Source organism: Berghia stephanieae, chromosome 7 (genome assembly GCF_034508935.2).
Source record: "Berghia stephanieae isolate SIO BIC M18660-M18661 chromosome 7, UCSD_Bste_1.3, whole genome shotgun sequence".
Lineage (NCBI taxonomy): Eukaryota > Metazoa > Mollusca > Gastropoda > Nudibranchia > Aeolidiidae > Berghia > Berghia stephanieae.
The window spans coordinates 43,616,804-43,633,038 of NC_088366.1; the positions used below are offsets into that span (position 1 = coordinate 43,616,804).

At 31.4% G+C, this 16,235-nt stretch overlaps 1 protein-coding gene across 7 annotated transcripts in view; it reads left to right on the forward strand.

Annotated features, from left to right (window-relative positions):
* Positions 1 to 16,235, forward strand: part of LOC144977307 (hydrocephalus-inducing protein homolog) — a 97,970-nt gene that overhangs the window by 62,328 nt on the left and 19,407 nt on the right. For all 7 annotated transcript variants that reach the window (XM_078922370.1, XM_078922373.1, XM_078922372.1 and 4 more), the window contains 13 exons: positions 1,101 to 1,245; positions 1,791 to 1,992; positions 2,557 to 2,656; positions 6,278 to 6,377; positions 6,665 to 6,767; positions 7,111 to 7,259; positions 8,256 to 8,423; positions 8,916 to 9,002; positions 12,009 to 12,147; positions 12,949 to 13,233; positions 14,004 to 14,156; positions 14,685 to 15,015; positions 15,493 to 15,759. In XM_078922370.1, the coding sequence (XP_078778496.1) occupies positions 1,101 to 1,245; positions 1,791 to 1,992; positions 2,557 to 2,656; positions 6,278 to 6,377; positions 6,665 to 6,767; positions 7,111 to 7,259; positions 8,256 to 8,423; positions 8,916 to 9,002; positions 12,009 to 12,147; positions 12,949 to 13,233; positions 14,004 to 14,156; positions 14,685 to 15,015; positions 15,493 to 15,759 (2,229 nt within the window). The remainder of the gene's footprint in view (positions 1 to 1,100; positions 1,246 to 1,790; positions 1,993 to 2,556; positions 2,657 to 6,277; positions 6,378 to 6,664; positions 6,768 to 7,110; positions 7,260 to 8,255; positions 8,424 to 8,915; positions 9,003 to 12,008; positions 12,148 to 12,948; positions 13,234 to 14,003; positions 14,157 to 14,684; positions 15,016 to 15,492; positions 15,760 to 16,235) is intronic.

Sequence of the window (16,235 nt, forward strand, 5' to 3'; positions counted from 1 at the left end):
AAGTTGATATTATAAACAAAACATATTCTTTTTAACTTTACATCAAATTTATCAACACATTGTGGCTGGTGGTGATGTCAATGTTAAAAAAAGTATAATGCGCTCATCTTGCCCAATTTTTTATTTAAATCCATTAAATCAACAACTAGGTATTGTAGAAGTTTGATGAACGGTCATTCATGCAAATGGCCCTTGCTGTCTGGAATGAGTTGCCCATTAGTCAAAGTATTGACTCTTTCGAGTCTTATAAGAAACATCTCAAAGCATTTTTAATGAAAATTTTATTATTAGAATGATTTCAATTGTCGTTTTGTAGTGTAAAATATTTGTAAATTTTACCATCTAGTATTTTGTTTTTTCTTCGTTACCATTCATTTTAGAACGCAATTTTAATATGTATACTATGTACATTCCTTTGGTATTGATTGTGCGCCTTGAGATGTATCTGTAGGACATTACAAATAATTTAAATTATCATTATTATATTGTATGTAATCTAACTGTATATGGCACAAACTGTGATACTTTCTATACTATTCTAGGCAAAATATCTGATGTATCTTTACAGAAATAAGATTTTATCTTTTATTATTTTTTATGGTATTATTGGTATTATTCATAAATGTAGTCCTATTTTGTGTTAATTAGGCCATACAAAATGTCGGTTCCATTGGCAGCACTTCCAATATATTCAATAGCAAAGAACATTTGTGTGCATGTGTTCATAGAAGCCACATGGATTTCTAGACATCCATGTTTAACCATTTTTCCGCAGACAAATTTCTTTTGCAGGTTTATAAATAAGCAAACAAGAGTAAATTGTGTCTTACTACTTTGGTTTCATTAATATTTGCCGTCTGTCTCGTCCAAAAAAAATTGGGTTGAGGTAAAAAATGCAAGCGTTGGTGTCGTTTTCGGGAAAGAACTGATGTAAAGACAAATTCTATGTTATTTCTTGCATTGAAGCAAAGTTTCTTGCCATTATTACCACAATTAGTTGTATTATCAGATAAGATATCTCATTATTTCGTTACATGCAGAGATGGATTCTGTACACTTATTTGTCACAAATGAATAATTTCCACTTTTTGTATCACCAGGTCCTGGTCACTATGAAGATGCCATAGTTTGTTGTGTAAGAGAGAACCCTGAGCCAATTGTATTCAAAATTTGCTGTGATGGATTCCGCCCTGAGCTTGAATTGGACAAGAAACAACTGCATTTTGACCGTGTCCTGCTTCACAGGTAAACAGTTTGTACGAATGTGCTGAAACAACTACCTACCTTTTAATAAACAAAGTCAAGTTGAAGTGAATCATATCTAGTCTTTCATAAACTTAAAACCCAAGTCATTTGTTTGATATTTGTATATCAGAAATCTATTTAGCTATTTGGTTCATGATAAGGAGACAAGAAAAAAAAAGTGTATATAATCAACAACACATTACCTTGAAAAGGATAGAAAATCAATGGAAAGAATGCGTTGTATGCTGCCCCTCATACAAAAATGTGATATTTATTCCATATTTATTCCATAGTTTACATATTTAAGTGACCGGTCCAATTTTGAGCTGTTAGTTACATTCTTTTGACACTTTTTAACGCCAATTATAAATTAATACCAAGTTCAATTGAGTAGAGGTGTACATGTATATATATATATATATATATATATATATATATATATATATATATATATATATATATATATATATATATATATATATATATATATATATATATATATTTGAAGTAAGTTTTTAATAAATTCATGTTTACTCATTCTACAGAAAAGATACAAAGACCATTTATCTTCGTAACACAACTCAACTTCCTGTTGCCTGGAAACTTAGTGGTCTGGAGACACTTGGTGATGACTACACTGTGGCAGCCGACAGTGGCATTGTGGAACCTCTCTCTGAATATCCACTGCAGGCTTATTTCCGGGCCATGAAGGCAGTGCAGACAAGCAAGAAAATGATCAGACTGGAGGTATGCATTCTCAATATTCATATTTTATTTCTCTCTCTGCTTCCCTTCAATCCGTCTAATTCTTCCCCTTCCCTTCTCCCTCCCTCTCTCCTCTCTCTCTCTCTCTCTCTCTCTCTCTCTCTCTCTCTCTCTCTCTCTCTCTCTCTCTCTCTCTCTCTCTCTCTCTCTCTCTCTCTCTCTCTCTCTCTCTCTCTCTCTCTCTCTCTCTCTCTCTCTCTCTCTCTCTCTCTTTCTTTAATCTGTGTTTATGTGATTTTGTTTGTGTGTATGTGCGTGCGTGTGTGTGTGTGTGTGTGTGCGTGTGTGTGTGTGTGAACATAAAAGAGGAAACAAAGCAACAATTGTCATGAAGATGATGGAAATAGAAATGGATTATAATGAAACTAGTTAAGATGACTATGTGGCATCAAATTGAAGATGTTTATGAGTTCCCTCGGTTAAGCATTTTGAATGCAATGTTAATCTTTTGATTTATTTTAAGCACATTTAATTGTGCAGTGCAGTATAAAGGTTAACAAGAATTCAATTGAATGTATTTGTCATGCTGTTTTGATACATTTTCAGATATCAGACGCTGATAACATAATGGGTGTGGTCAACACAGAACCAATTCAAGTCATTGCTGAGGCTTATGATGTTGCCCTTGATATGAGTTTCCCTAAAGGTGAGATCTATAGAGTTCTGAATCCCTTTTGGCCTGTTTGACAAATCTAAAACACAATATTTGGGGCAAATTGCCCTTTGTTTAGTCTGAGTTTGCTCCACATTAATAGTTAAAGAAGTCTTAGTATGAATAGCAGGGTGAGAAAGAGCAAAAAGTAATATCTCGGAAAAGAGTTGTTTTGTTCGGGAGCTACATTTAAAGAAAGTAACTCTTTTCTCATTTTTTTTCTCGCGTTGCATATATTGGTTGTTAAATTATCAGACAGAAGAGTCAATCTGAATATCTTTCAACTATTTATTCATTTGGAGTAACACTTCTTTCTTCCTTAGCCATGGCTAAGCAGGAAAGCAAATATTCCAATTCAACATTTTGTTAAAAACCCACTTCAGCATCAAAGATGAATGTTATAATATATTTTTATACTGGTTTATGGTCGATGGATTTTGTTCCTACAGATTTTACCAAAAGAGCTTCTTATGTCTTTGATAATGTATATTTTTTCCTCTTTCTCTGTAAAGTACTTGTAAACTACATTCTTTTGCCGTCTTTTGAAGCATAAAGATGTTTTGTTTTCATTTATTTGTATAGCTATTTATTTATTTATTTATTTTTTCCTTTTTGATTTGATTTTTAAAATTCTCAATCATATCATTGACAAATTCGTGGTCGGTTGTTGCATAATTATTATTGTCTTTGCCTTTAGAACATTGCTATCAATGGCTGTCCTTCATACTGCTCATTGTTTTCTTCACTTCTCTCTTTACAATTTTTCCTAAATGACTCTAATCCATTGTGACAAAATTCATCAGAGCTTCTTCCAAAACGGTCACCACCTCATTTATCCAAACTGGGTGGGACAGCAACCTCCATGGGCGCAGCTGGAAGGGCCTCCATTGTTGGGTTTGGAAAGCTACCATACAAACCATCACTAGGAGCCAAATCGACAATATCGGGAGAGGGGGGTAGAGTGTCCTCCTTTATGGGTCCGAATAGTAGCAGAACTGAAATGGTGGATGGTGAGGTCACAACACATCGCTTATCACGTGACTGAATCGTCACATGGTCACTCAACATAGCTTGAATACTTATGAATATTGTAATTGGTGTATAAGATGGGGTTCATTTCATGTCAAATTATTGTCCTATTTTGTTCTGACCACCATATGTTATGTCACCATTGTATGAAAGATAATACATAAGACGTCATTGGAGGATGTTGATGCATAATTTACCAACAAATTGACAATATGTAAGAAAAGACAGAAAAAACAACAACAACAAAAATAAGCTAAAAACAAAGATAAAAAACAAAAAACAGAACAAAGCAAACAACAAATAATAAAAAAACCGAAAACAATACAAATAAAAAAAAACCCTGTTCATGTTTTTTTGTGTTAATTATTTTTCTTTCAATGACTCACTGATTGTGAGACAAGTACATTTCACAGGAGGAATATGTTATGCATTGAGAATCTTCCATTACAGACACTTTCAAATGAAATCACTTTTTAAAAAGATTTTTAACCCATGAATAAGTCTGTTTTATTTTTGATTTCACCTGTTTATATTTTTATTTTTGATTTCACTTGTTTATACAGCTATGTCACCACATTATTATTATTATTATTATTATTATTATTATTATTATTATTATTATTATTATTATTATTATTATTTTTTATTATTATTATTATTATTATTATTATTATTATTATTATTATTATTATTATTATTAATATTATTATTATTATTATTATTATTATTATTATTATCAAAACCACTTTATTCTTATTCTATGAGTTGTTGCCACAACGAAAGATAATGAAAGAAAGAAGAAAAAAAAGAATAGTTAAAAGCACAAGTTTCTCTCAGGTTTCACGCATTGTATTGTATACTTGTTTTGTCAACTCTTAAATTATTACAGCCAGGCACCCAATATGTATATTTCATCAACATTAATTCTTCATTCGCTTTTTCACATTCTTTTTGTTAGTGTATGGATTCCCTCTTAATGATGAAACTAGTAAATAAAAGTCATCATCACATATTTGAGGTTTCCAAAGAAGTTTTTATCTTTTTGTGTCAAGAATTTTTTTTTTTATTGAATAATGTCATGATTGAGCCCTGAATGCCGGAAACTTCAAATGTCACTTCATTCTAGCTGTATCAGAAAAAGAGAAAAAAGGAAATGAAGAGAAAGAGAAAATGGGGAAAAGCTTGAAAGGGAATCACTCTGTATTTACTCTTGAGGCTCCACACAAATTTGGTATTATATTATCGTTCCCATTTTTTCTGAATTATACATCACGTTGAATTTTCGATATTTACTGTGAACATTTCGAAGTTCATTTACAATTATACCTCTTTCACAATGTAAATAGGTTTTAAAAAAATTCCAAATCACCATAAATTTCATTCTCTTATTTCATTTTATTGAGGATTTTGAAATCTGAATCATCTTACAAATATGAAAAAAAAAGAAAAAGTAAAAAAAAACTAATCATAATTTTTTTTTAAAAGCAAAAACAAAAATAAACCCAACAAAGTCTGGTATTTGGACAGGAAATGTCTTCATTTTCCTGGGTTTTTTTTCTTGTTACCGTTATTTTTTCACTTTTTTATTTTTGTTGTTGTTTTGTTTGTATTTCTGGGGGGGTTTTTTTGTTTGTTTTCATTTCGATTTTTCTTCTTTCTTCTTTAAATTCTTTTTAAAATGTTTGTTTCTTGCTTTAGATTCATGTCAATTTCACACCATGTCACTCACCACTTGTAAGCTCATCGAATTATCAAGCCATCGGAAAGTGATACTTAATTTTTCAATAAATTTTCACCTCTTTTTTTGACCAGCTGCATTAACATAAGCATAATTTTTCATGATTTTTAATGGATTTTCTTTCTCATTATTGTATAAATTGAATAACTATGAAGGTCAACAGATCGACAATTGTTTATCATACAAAAGAAAACGATACCAAATTTTGTAAAGAATATAATTTTTAGCTATTTATGGCTTTGGGTTATCTTTTTTCTTCTTCTTGTTACCTATTATATTCTACTCGAACACAGCAGAACTGAATAATCACTTGAAATTTTACTTTTTTCTTTCTAATTATATTTGTATTTGTCTTGGATTATGGTTTGTTTGATATGTATTATATTTTGCTGAATTATGGTAAATTGGTATATCTATCCTTTTAATGATTTTAAAAGGAAATGTATGAAACTCAAAGTGACATTTCCAGTTACACTGAAAAATCCACAAAAGAAAGTAATGATCTCTTCAAGGCACATCTAAATCTAAATATTACTAATAAGAATTTTATCTAGTGAAGACGCATCGTATATGTAGAAACACGACGAAATTACACTTTAAGAGATAATAAAAAATATTGAATTATGTGTTTGCCTGTAAATTCATGAGCAATCTCCACATACTTTATTCTCTTTTTATCTAGATTTGCTTGCTTAAGACAACATTTATATTTTACACACTGATATTTTTTTTACTCTGCAGGTCCTAAATTAAATGTCGATCATTGTTTGCTTCTGTTTGGTGGAGAAAGGTTTGAGGCCTTTTCACGTCACACTATTATGTATAACCTCATTTTCTATTATTTGCAGGAACTGATGGAGGTATTGACTTTGGAACAATTCGTGTAAATGAGGAATCAAAACAGACAATTCAACTGAAGAATAAAGGAAAATACGAAATTGCTTACAAGTGAGTTGAAAACATGAACGTGAAGTTTTGTATTTCAGTATTTTATTTGTTTATATGCTTAGGCTATTGAAATGTTTAAGAATTATTTGGTAAAAAATTACGGCAAACAAATATAGATTGTAATTTGTTTCTAAGATGTCCCTAAATTTATGCAGAGTAATGGTAAAATCAAATCTTTAGTATGCCAATTGGTTTTGGAATCCAGTCTTCAAAAGGCAATCCATTTTATGAAGAAAAAAAAGATCAGCCATTCACGTAATAGACTGTCAAATTTATTTTTATTCCAGTTTTGTGCTAGAGAATGCAGATCCCAAGAACCCAGATGTCACATCTCTCTTCACCGTCCTACCCAATACTGGAAAACTTAGTGCTCTGGACAGACCGACTCAAGTAATTTTATCTCTTATATTTGTTAGAAATAAATATAAAATGTGTTGCTACATCGCATAGCACATTTAATACACTAATTTTGGCTAGGGAAACAAAAAATATAAGAGATAAATAAACATATTTTTAAACACCCGAAACAATTCCCCATCCCCCACAAAAAGCAAACCAGAAACAACAAAGAAAAAAGAGAGAAAAAGATAAGATATGAAAGATCAGATTCAACATCTGGAGCATGTAAAGATACAATATATTAAGAGGGTGACCATATTCATTTTAAAAAACCCTTTAAACTAAGGAGTGTCTCTGTCTTACTTTGTCCTTCATTTTATTATTTGCTCATTAGGTTCAAGTGGTATTCAAGTCCACCCGCGAGGTTGTTGTCAAAGATGTGGAGGTTCTCAGGTGCTATGTCATTGAGCCCAGCCTTGGAGAACAAGGAGAGATCATCGCCAGCATTCCTGTCAAGATTTCTGTCAAGGCTGTGTTCTGCAAGTAAGAATTGATAATATTTTCGTTCATTATAGGATTACATGAATTGAGGGCATTAGATGATAATGATTATGATGATGATGTTGATGATGATGATGGTAATGATAATGATAGCCGATGACGACAACGAATGAGGATGACAATGACGACAACAACACAATTATTAATATTATTATTATAATTATTATTATTATTATTATTATTATTATTATTATTATTATTATTATTATTATTATTATTATATTGTCATTATTATTATTATTATTATTGTCATTATTATTATTTATTATTATTATTATTATTATTATTATTATTATTATTATTATTATTATTATTATTATCATTATTGTTACTATTATTATTCTTATCTGTTTTATAAAATTGTTGTTATTATTATTATTATTATTATTATTATTATTATTATTATTATTATTATTTATTATTATTGAATAATTAAATTTTGTCCATGATAAAATAACACAGAGAGAGAAGCCTCCTCAAAAATATCAAGTCATGGAAATTTATTATTACAATACAAAACTTTTATGAGAATGTTTATAGTGCAATACCCCCTAATCAATCGCAAAGCACTTTAAGGCAAACAACAGCACTGGATATATAGGATGCGAAATGAAACCTGTTAGGCGATACTACATTTTAAAAAGCCGAAACAACGCTGTTATTGGACAGGTACTCATTTTACACCTGAGCATGGTGAGAGAATGTGAGTAAAGAGTCTTTTCTAACGATTCAACCAGTCTGGAGACGAGTGTTAAACCAGAAGACCACATACCCGCACTTTGGTTTGTTTACTGATGGCATCTGAAATCAAGTTGTTTGAAAAGATTTTATTACATCAACTTTTGATACTACTGACATTTTTAAACCTTTAAGGTGAATCAAATCAACCTATATGTTTTGAAAAATTGACCTTTTATCTATTGTTTTCACTTTAAAAAAGAAGAGAGAAAAAAATCAAGAGTCATTTTATTTTCTCAGATTCAACATCACTCCTATGAATGACATCAACTTTGGTTCCCTGCTGGTCAATAGCAAGAAGACACGCACATTCATGATTGAAAACAAAGGAGAGTTTGATTTCAAGTACACCATAGCCAAGAAAGAGAATGAAACCAATGCTCATCTAAATATCCGTCATAATAGACCGTAAGTTGACATCAAATGATAGACTTTATCAATTAAAAAAAAAATTATAAAGTTGATCATTAAGTTAGACGTTTACAGAAAATGGATGAGATAGGAGGGGAGCAGGATAGCCCCTGAAACAATGATAGCAATATGAAATCAATAAAGTATTGGAATTTTTAAAAATTTGATTTAATTTTTTTTTTTGAGTGGGGGTTTACAAGTTAGGTATTTAAAGCAGGTGAGCCATTCAGAGATCAGGCTTTGAAGACATGTTGATTAGAGATATAGTTTGTCAGTTTATCTGTACATTTGATTGTTAAGACCGAAGCCCTAAATGGAATTATGAAAATGTTAATTGAAACATTGATATAATTGAGTAATTTTTCTATATAACAGACTACATTAAAAAAAAATATTTTTAAACAATACGATTGATAAAATGTTTGTGACAGAATAATGAATTTGATTTGAAGGCAGTGTGTAATAAATACACAATCCTATCTGTTGCAGAACTGTAAAAGCAGAAAAAAATAGTAAATCTAGGGATGATACTAGTTCTGCTCCGTCTGTCAAACCAAAGAAGGCTGACTCTGTGAGGTAAGCAAGTAACGTTAACAGAACAAAAATAATGATTTGATGCTAAGCAATAATTTAATCTTTTTAGAACTGTTACATTTTGTCCATTATGAAGCTACTGTTTACTAAACTGAATGATTGGGGATTTCAAGAGGTGTAAATGTATTCTCAACAATTCACTTGGGTGGTGTTTTTGGTCATCTTACTCTGTTTACAATTGTGTAACGATCCTCGGGTCCACTTGAATTATTTCTTTGAGCAAGTTTCCCTTATCAAGAATTTTCAAATAATGATAAATGAGCTAACATCATTTTATCTTTTTTTATCATCATTATGCAAAGAGCTGATACGTCTTAAACTTGTCGTAAGGTCTGTTTAACTTCCAAAATAATTGCAGGAGAGATAAAGATTTCTTTCTTTCCTTCATATTTAAAATTGTCATCTCCTTCAGAATATATCAGTCTTTTTTCACGGATATGGTGGATTGACCCCGTTATTCCACATTACTTAACCTTAATTATTGTTTAAATTATATTTCTAACAATGGAAAAAGTCTAACATTGATGTTATTATTTTTCTATTTATTGTATAAGAAAACTTAAATTGATTAATATCCCCCTTTATAATTGATTCATTCTCCTCCATTTATGGAAACTATCTTTATGATTGAAGTAGTTTCCATCTTGGCACAGTTGCCCAAAGCATTATGACCGCCATGAAAAAGACACCAAGGTTTGACAACAGGAAACTCTTATTATGATGTTTTGTGTACTTTTGAAAATGAGAAATGTAACCGTGATACACCATTTCCTGTCAGAATTCTATTGAAAAAATTTACTATGAGTCTTCTTAACTTGTTTCTGGATATGTTAATCTGATCTTGAGCTTCTTTTTTATTATACCTGGATTTTCTGGGATGAAGGAATTGGTTCACTATTTTGTCCAAACTTTGATTTGAAGTTGTCATAAATTTAGTTCAAATAGGTATTTTATGACCAAACCAATTGATTTTCTTTTCTTCGTCCTTTATTTGGCATTCTCTTAGATGGCGACTCCTCCCTCATGTTGATATTGTTGTTTTTGTACATTGAATATTAGTTTTTTTTCAGGACAACATCAATTCTGTTAGACGCTCTAACAGTCATTTCTTTCTCTTTTTATCTAAAAAAAAATTTTTTGGAATTCATCATATTCACTCCATCATTTAAAAGAAAATATGTTTAGTTTAACACCTAAAATTACCGGCAATAATTATTTGAGTACTTTCTAAACAATTTTCATGAAAATTCAATTTATTTATATGACCTATAATTCTTATGTTTATGTCAACCTTATTTCTTGAAGTACAACTTCTTTAAACATCGTGTTGTTTTTCTATAGTGCTTCTTACAACAAAAACAACCACCAGTATGGATTAGTATTTCTTTACTATTTTGCCTCGTTTTTTTTATTTTGTAATGCTACTTTGCATTTAATGTTTTTTTTTCTCACAAGTTTGCAATTTATATCTCACATCATAAAGATTTTAAAATAAGGAAACAACTAGTATTATTTTATTTGAAGCGGTTTAAATAAATGATTTTTCTTGTTTAATTTTCCACTTTTATATTGTTTTATGCAGACTTTAAAAAGTCACTCTCATTATCTTTTTTCGTCACCTGACTCGAGAGAAAGATTTAATTTACTCATTTGCCATCCTGTAATAATGATCTAATTCAGAACGTCGTTGCAATGTTTAAAAAGTTTTCCCTTGATGTAAAAATCTCCAAAATTCTCAAGAATACTGTAATAAGTGCGATTTGTCTATCTATTTCCTTTAGTCCAAATAACGTTATCCTATGATATGCTTAAAATTGCAAATTTTGTACGAAACAATTGAACCCTATAAATCTTGTAAATAAAGCAATGAATTTGCATTATAATTGATTCTCGGAATCTCATCTGTGCTTTTATAATATACTTTATTTTACCACAAGAGATTTTTGTTATAAGTAATCAACTGTTGAAGAAAGTAATGAAATGATTTTTGAAGTTTTTCTTTTTCTTAAATCTTAATAACCAATGAGAAGGCACTGAGGAAATTCTATCATAAAATCAATCTTATGCATCGATATTGGACTGCAATTTTGTTCGTTTCATTTCTTATAGTTTCCATTTTTTCAACCAAACTTAAGAATATTATTTTTTTTTCAGTTTTTGTTAACATGACATAATGAATCTTTTTGAATCCGTCAGTTGAAATTTCTCTCAAGTTATCATTTTATATATCATTTCTATACTTTCAGTGTCAAAACTTTGTTGTGATCATCATTTCCTTTTAAAAGATACATGAGAAATATCACTGAAATTATGGGGTTTTCTGTTGACTGATTTAGAATTTTTAGTTTTGTCTTTATTGCTTCACTATAGTACAGATAAATTCATTTTAGCATTTTATCAAATTCTGTAGCACGATCACCAGTTGCAAGGAGTATTTTAATTTCGCTAAACTTAAAAATAAATGAAATGCTTAATCTCTTTTTGTCAGAGGAGTTACATAATCTAAATGTGCACAATTGAAATCTTGTATACCATACTTGACATGCTTTTGTTAAATTAAATATTACGATATTGTTATCGAAGTCAAGAAGTTACCAAAAATAGACCTGTGAGTTACAACATATATTTATAAAAGATCAATAGGGTAACAGTGTTAATTTCACCCATTGTTTATTTTTGCTTATAAACATATGCATCATTGAGTGGTTTTCATATCATCCGTTGAAATGAAACCTTATAAACATATACTTTTTGTCAATTTAGACTAGACTTTGAGCCTATTTGTAATAAAAAGTTGGATTTATAGACAGGGTGCATTAACTTTCATCAATATTCAAATCTATTTGTACCAGAGTGATCCCAAATTGTTTCTAAGATATCTTTCAACCCCCCTGAAATTGTGATTTTGAAATCCCAAATGTGATAATAATCATGTCTTTTGAACATCTTGTCATATCAAATATCTTTTTTTTTTCCCAATTCCTCTAGACAAGATGCTGGCAGCGGTCAATCCAAATTGACGCTGGGTATGTTCACCATCTTCCCTGCCTTTGGAATGATTCTGCCTAACGGTAATCAAGTCATTACTGTGGACTGTGTAGGCGAGAATCAAGGGAAGGAAATACAGGTAAGAGTCTAATGGGGAAAAACAATACTGTAAGAATCATATGTGCTTAAAAACTTACAATTGTAGATATGACCAAAAAAAACCCCCCAAAAAAAACAACAAACCCATAAGTTTACAATGTCCTCGTGAAATCAACTGACACTCCATTGTTTTTATTGTTTCTATTAAATCAAACGATGCTACATTTTTACATTGTGCATGCCCTGCATTTCACCCTTTTTCATCAATGTTTTCAAATGAAATAACCATCTTTTGAGTTATGATTATAAATTGTTGGCTGAGTCAACACTCATTAGGTAAAATATGCACAGTAAGAGCTTTGAAGAAAAATGTTGATATCAATAATGCAATTTTTACGAATTCTCTTCATCCGTTTGCAGGCTTACGATATGAACTCATTAAAGGGCAATATATCATTTAGAATGGTTGTCTTCCATCTGTACTATTACATCTTTTTTTTTCATATTTATTAGTGGACTTCTGAGGTTAAAGTTGTTGAAACTATTTCCGGCACAACTTTAATCAGCTTCAAGCTTAAGTAAACCTAATCTTGAAACTATTAACAAAAGAAAAAAAAGGTAAAGAAATTACATAACAGCTTCTGTAAAATATACGATTTCCAATATTTGCACATTTTGCCCAAATTATCATAAAATTCTAGTGCTAGTTGAATGGGTAATCCCCAAAATTTATTTTTGATTTCCATTCATGTTGAAATCTAGAGAGTTATTTCTGTATAGCCATGTAATATGGTAAGTCCTATTGATATCAATTCCAATAATTTCTTTGTGCCTCCACCAGGATATCACTATTGATATCACAGAGCGAGACCCCAATCTTCATAAAGGAGGAATTCCTTATAAGCTGGTGGCTGAGGCGTGCATACCCACCATCAATGTGGAGGATGTTGGCAGCATTTTTGAAGAGCACCGTGTCTGCAAGAATTTGTCTGTATGGCAGCACATGAACTGTGGCAACACTGAAATTGGTGGAGTTTATGGTGAAGAGGAAAAGAAGTTTATTTTCAACAATGTCATTGTTGGGAGAAAGGCCAAGGCGCGATTTAAGATTTCTAACACCAACAAGGTGAGTAAAATTTTGTATATTACTTTGGGCAAATTTAAAGTTCTAACCGACTCATTTGATTTGAAAATACCAATTGTTTTAATGAAAATAGTTATAAATGTGTTTTTAGTATAAGACTAAGCCATGGATCATCAGAGTGCTCAACCATTTGATTGTGAGTGTGAGTATGAGGAAGGGATGTCTCTTCTTGTAATTAAAAAAAATAATTTAAGATAAGACACCCATGATTGATATAGAGTATGTTTAGAGTGCGTGGATAAAACAGGAAAAAAGATGACATCAAATTTTAGAAATACGTTCCAATTCTTTAATATGACAAGTATGCGATGCATTTATTAAAACAATGGTAGAGTTTAATTTTTTCAACATATTTTCCTTAAAAATTGTGTACGCATATTTCAATTAATTGTGGTAAAATTTCAGACTTGCATCATTTATAGTCTGATGGCTACAGGCTTCTAAACTTTTCCAGTTTTCTTTTTCTTCTACCTGATATACCTGTTGTGTAAAACATTGCATTTGAAAAAGAAACTAAATTATGCTTAAGACCTGAATGTATGTCATTTGAGAAATATTTATAGAAAGAAATCAAGATTGCTGATATTTATCAAACAGTAATTCATTGTGTTATGTTTTCAGACCAATGGCACAATTTATTGTTATGATGAAATAAATGACGTCTTATAACTTAGTTTGGTTTAACATGTTGAATATTTAAGGTTTTCAGTTTGGATTGACTTGCATTTATGAACTATTTTAATTTCCCTCAGGTACCCTGTGACGTTGTCTTTACTCTGAAACCAGTTGCTGTCAAGGGAGCCCCAAAGACTCAGGATGTGTTTGACTTGGAACCCCCTAGGATGCAAATACCAAATCACAGCCACATGTATGCCACTGTATCCTTCACACCTCCATCTATGCAAGTGGGTATAATTTTTTTCACAATCATCGTCATTATCATCATGGTCATCATTGCCACGTTATCATCATCATCATCTTCATCACCATCATCATCATCATCATTATCATCATCATCATCATCATCATCAGCAGCAGCAGCAGTAGCAGCAGCATAATCGTCATATCATCATTATAATCATTATCATCATTAGTCCCAAAGTGGACCATAGTTGATTCTTTGCCACAACACTTATTATGTAAATATTTCATTATTTTTCTGTATTCAATTAAAAAAAAAAAAAATATGTAAGAGCTAGTGAATTAGAATAAGTTATTTGCTGTTCAGAAATGTTAAAAAATGGCTACGTAAAAATGATTATTTTTTATATTCATTTGTACTTAACTTGTAATTTGCATATAGCCTTAATTAATGTCAGAGCAGTTTTCGGGTTAGAATTTATCGGAGGAAGTCCTCCTATCGCCATTAGTTAGATTGCTCCTTTTACTTTACATTTATATTTATTTCTTATTGTTTTTGTAATGTCAACCAGAGTTACAGTGCTATATTTGAGGCTGCTATTGAGGGTGTAACACCCAACCAAGCCCGCGGAAAGTCACTCGTGTTTGAAGTCTCTGGGGAAGGCAATCTTCCTAGAATCACAATAGCAAAACCAACAGTAAGAAACAAGAGGGGACAGCCATTGCTGCTGTTCAAGAGAATCCTTTTGGGCAGAACTGAATCACTTCCCTTTGAACTGATGAATGACGGGACGCTGCCAAGCAAGGTAGACATTGACATGTTGGATCCAGATACATCCTTCATGCTGAAACCAACCCGTGCAACAAAGGAAGCTATTGGTGACATTGATTACAATGATAAAGGTAGATGGTTTACAAAAGTAATCTTTTTTTTTTAATGTAATTTTCAAAGAATTTATTCAATGGCACAGAGAGAGAGAGAGAGAGAGAGAGAGAGAGAGAGAGAGAGAGAGAGAGAGAGAGAGAGAGAGGGAGGGAGAGAGAGAGAGAGAGTGAGAGAGAGAGAGAGAGAGAGAGAGAGAGAGAGAGAGAGAGAGAGAGAGAGAGAAGGGGGAGGAAGAGAGAGAATCTTTTAAAAACTGTCTGTGGTTAAACTTCAATGAGAGAATCTTAAAGAAGAGGTTTAGTATATTAGAGTAAGAGGTATTTATAACAAAGGGATTTCAATTCAGAAAATTGTAATTTAATGACTAGCCTTGTGTTGTTTCATCTACTTCACAAATGAAATATCCTTATTTTTAACAGGTTTTCTGGATTTAGAATTTGCCAAAATTCATATTTATTTTTTAATGTATTTTATACCAAACCTCTCTTGCCCAGAAACCAGAAGGAGACCTCACACGGCATCTGTGATTGTGAACCCAGGAGAGCGGGCTACATTTGAAGTTGTGTACAGACCCTCGGCACCCCAGAGGTCCCAGGCAAATCTCAAGATTTCAGTAATAGATAACCAGTATGAAGACAGTGTAGTGCAAATGGTGGGAGAAGGTTATGAAGACGACATCACTCTGGATAACATTGGTACTGTTTTTGTACCGATTGATCCTGAGCAGGAGCTTGGAAACATGGCAGAAGATGATGTCTCTGGTAGGTTTTAAACTTTAAGGACATCCCTTTACTTAAAATGCCATTTATTTTTTGACTAACTTAGCGTTGTGCAATTTACTTACACTATTTTGAGAACCATTCTTATCTTCTTATATTCTTATCTCGTTTGATTGACTAAATGGCTAATGTATCCCCTAAGTCATACAAAATGATCAACAACATTGTCAATAGAAAACACATTTATAAACACCCCCCCCCCAAAAAAAAAAAAAATTTAAATAAAAAAAACCCAAAAAAACCCAAATAACTCAAGCCAAAATAAAATAGAAATAAAGAATTATCACTCTCCAAGTAATCAAAAGTGGGAAGGCTCCTGATAGATTGATGATAACGATAGCGCTTTTGCTGCACAAGCAAAGGGACCAGTATCAATTTCTGGTGCAGTCAAGATTTCTTCTTACCCCCTTGTCTACCCAGCAGAGATTAAGTAGTTGGGTCAGTTAGATCTGACAGAA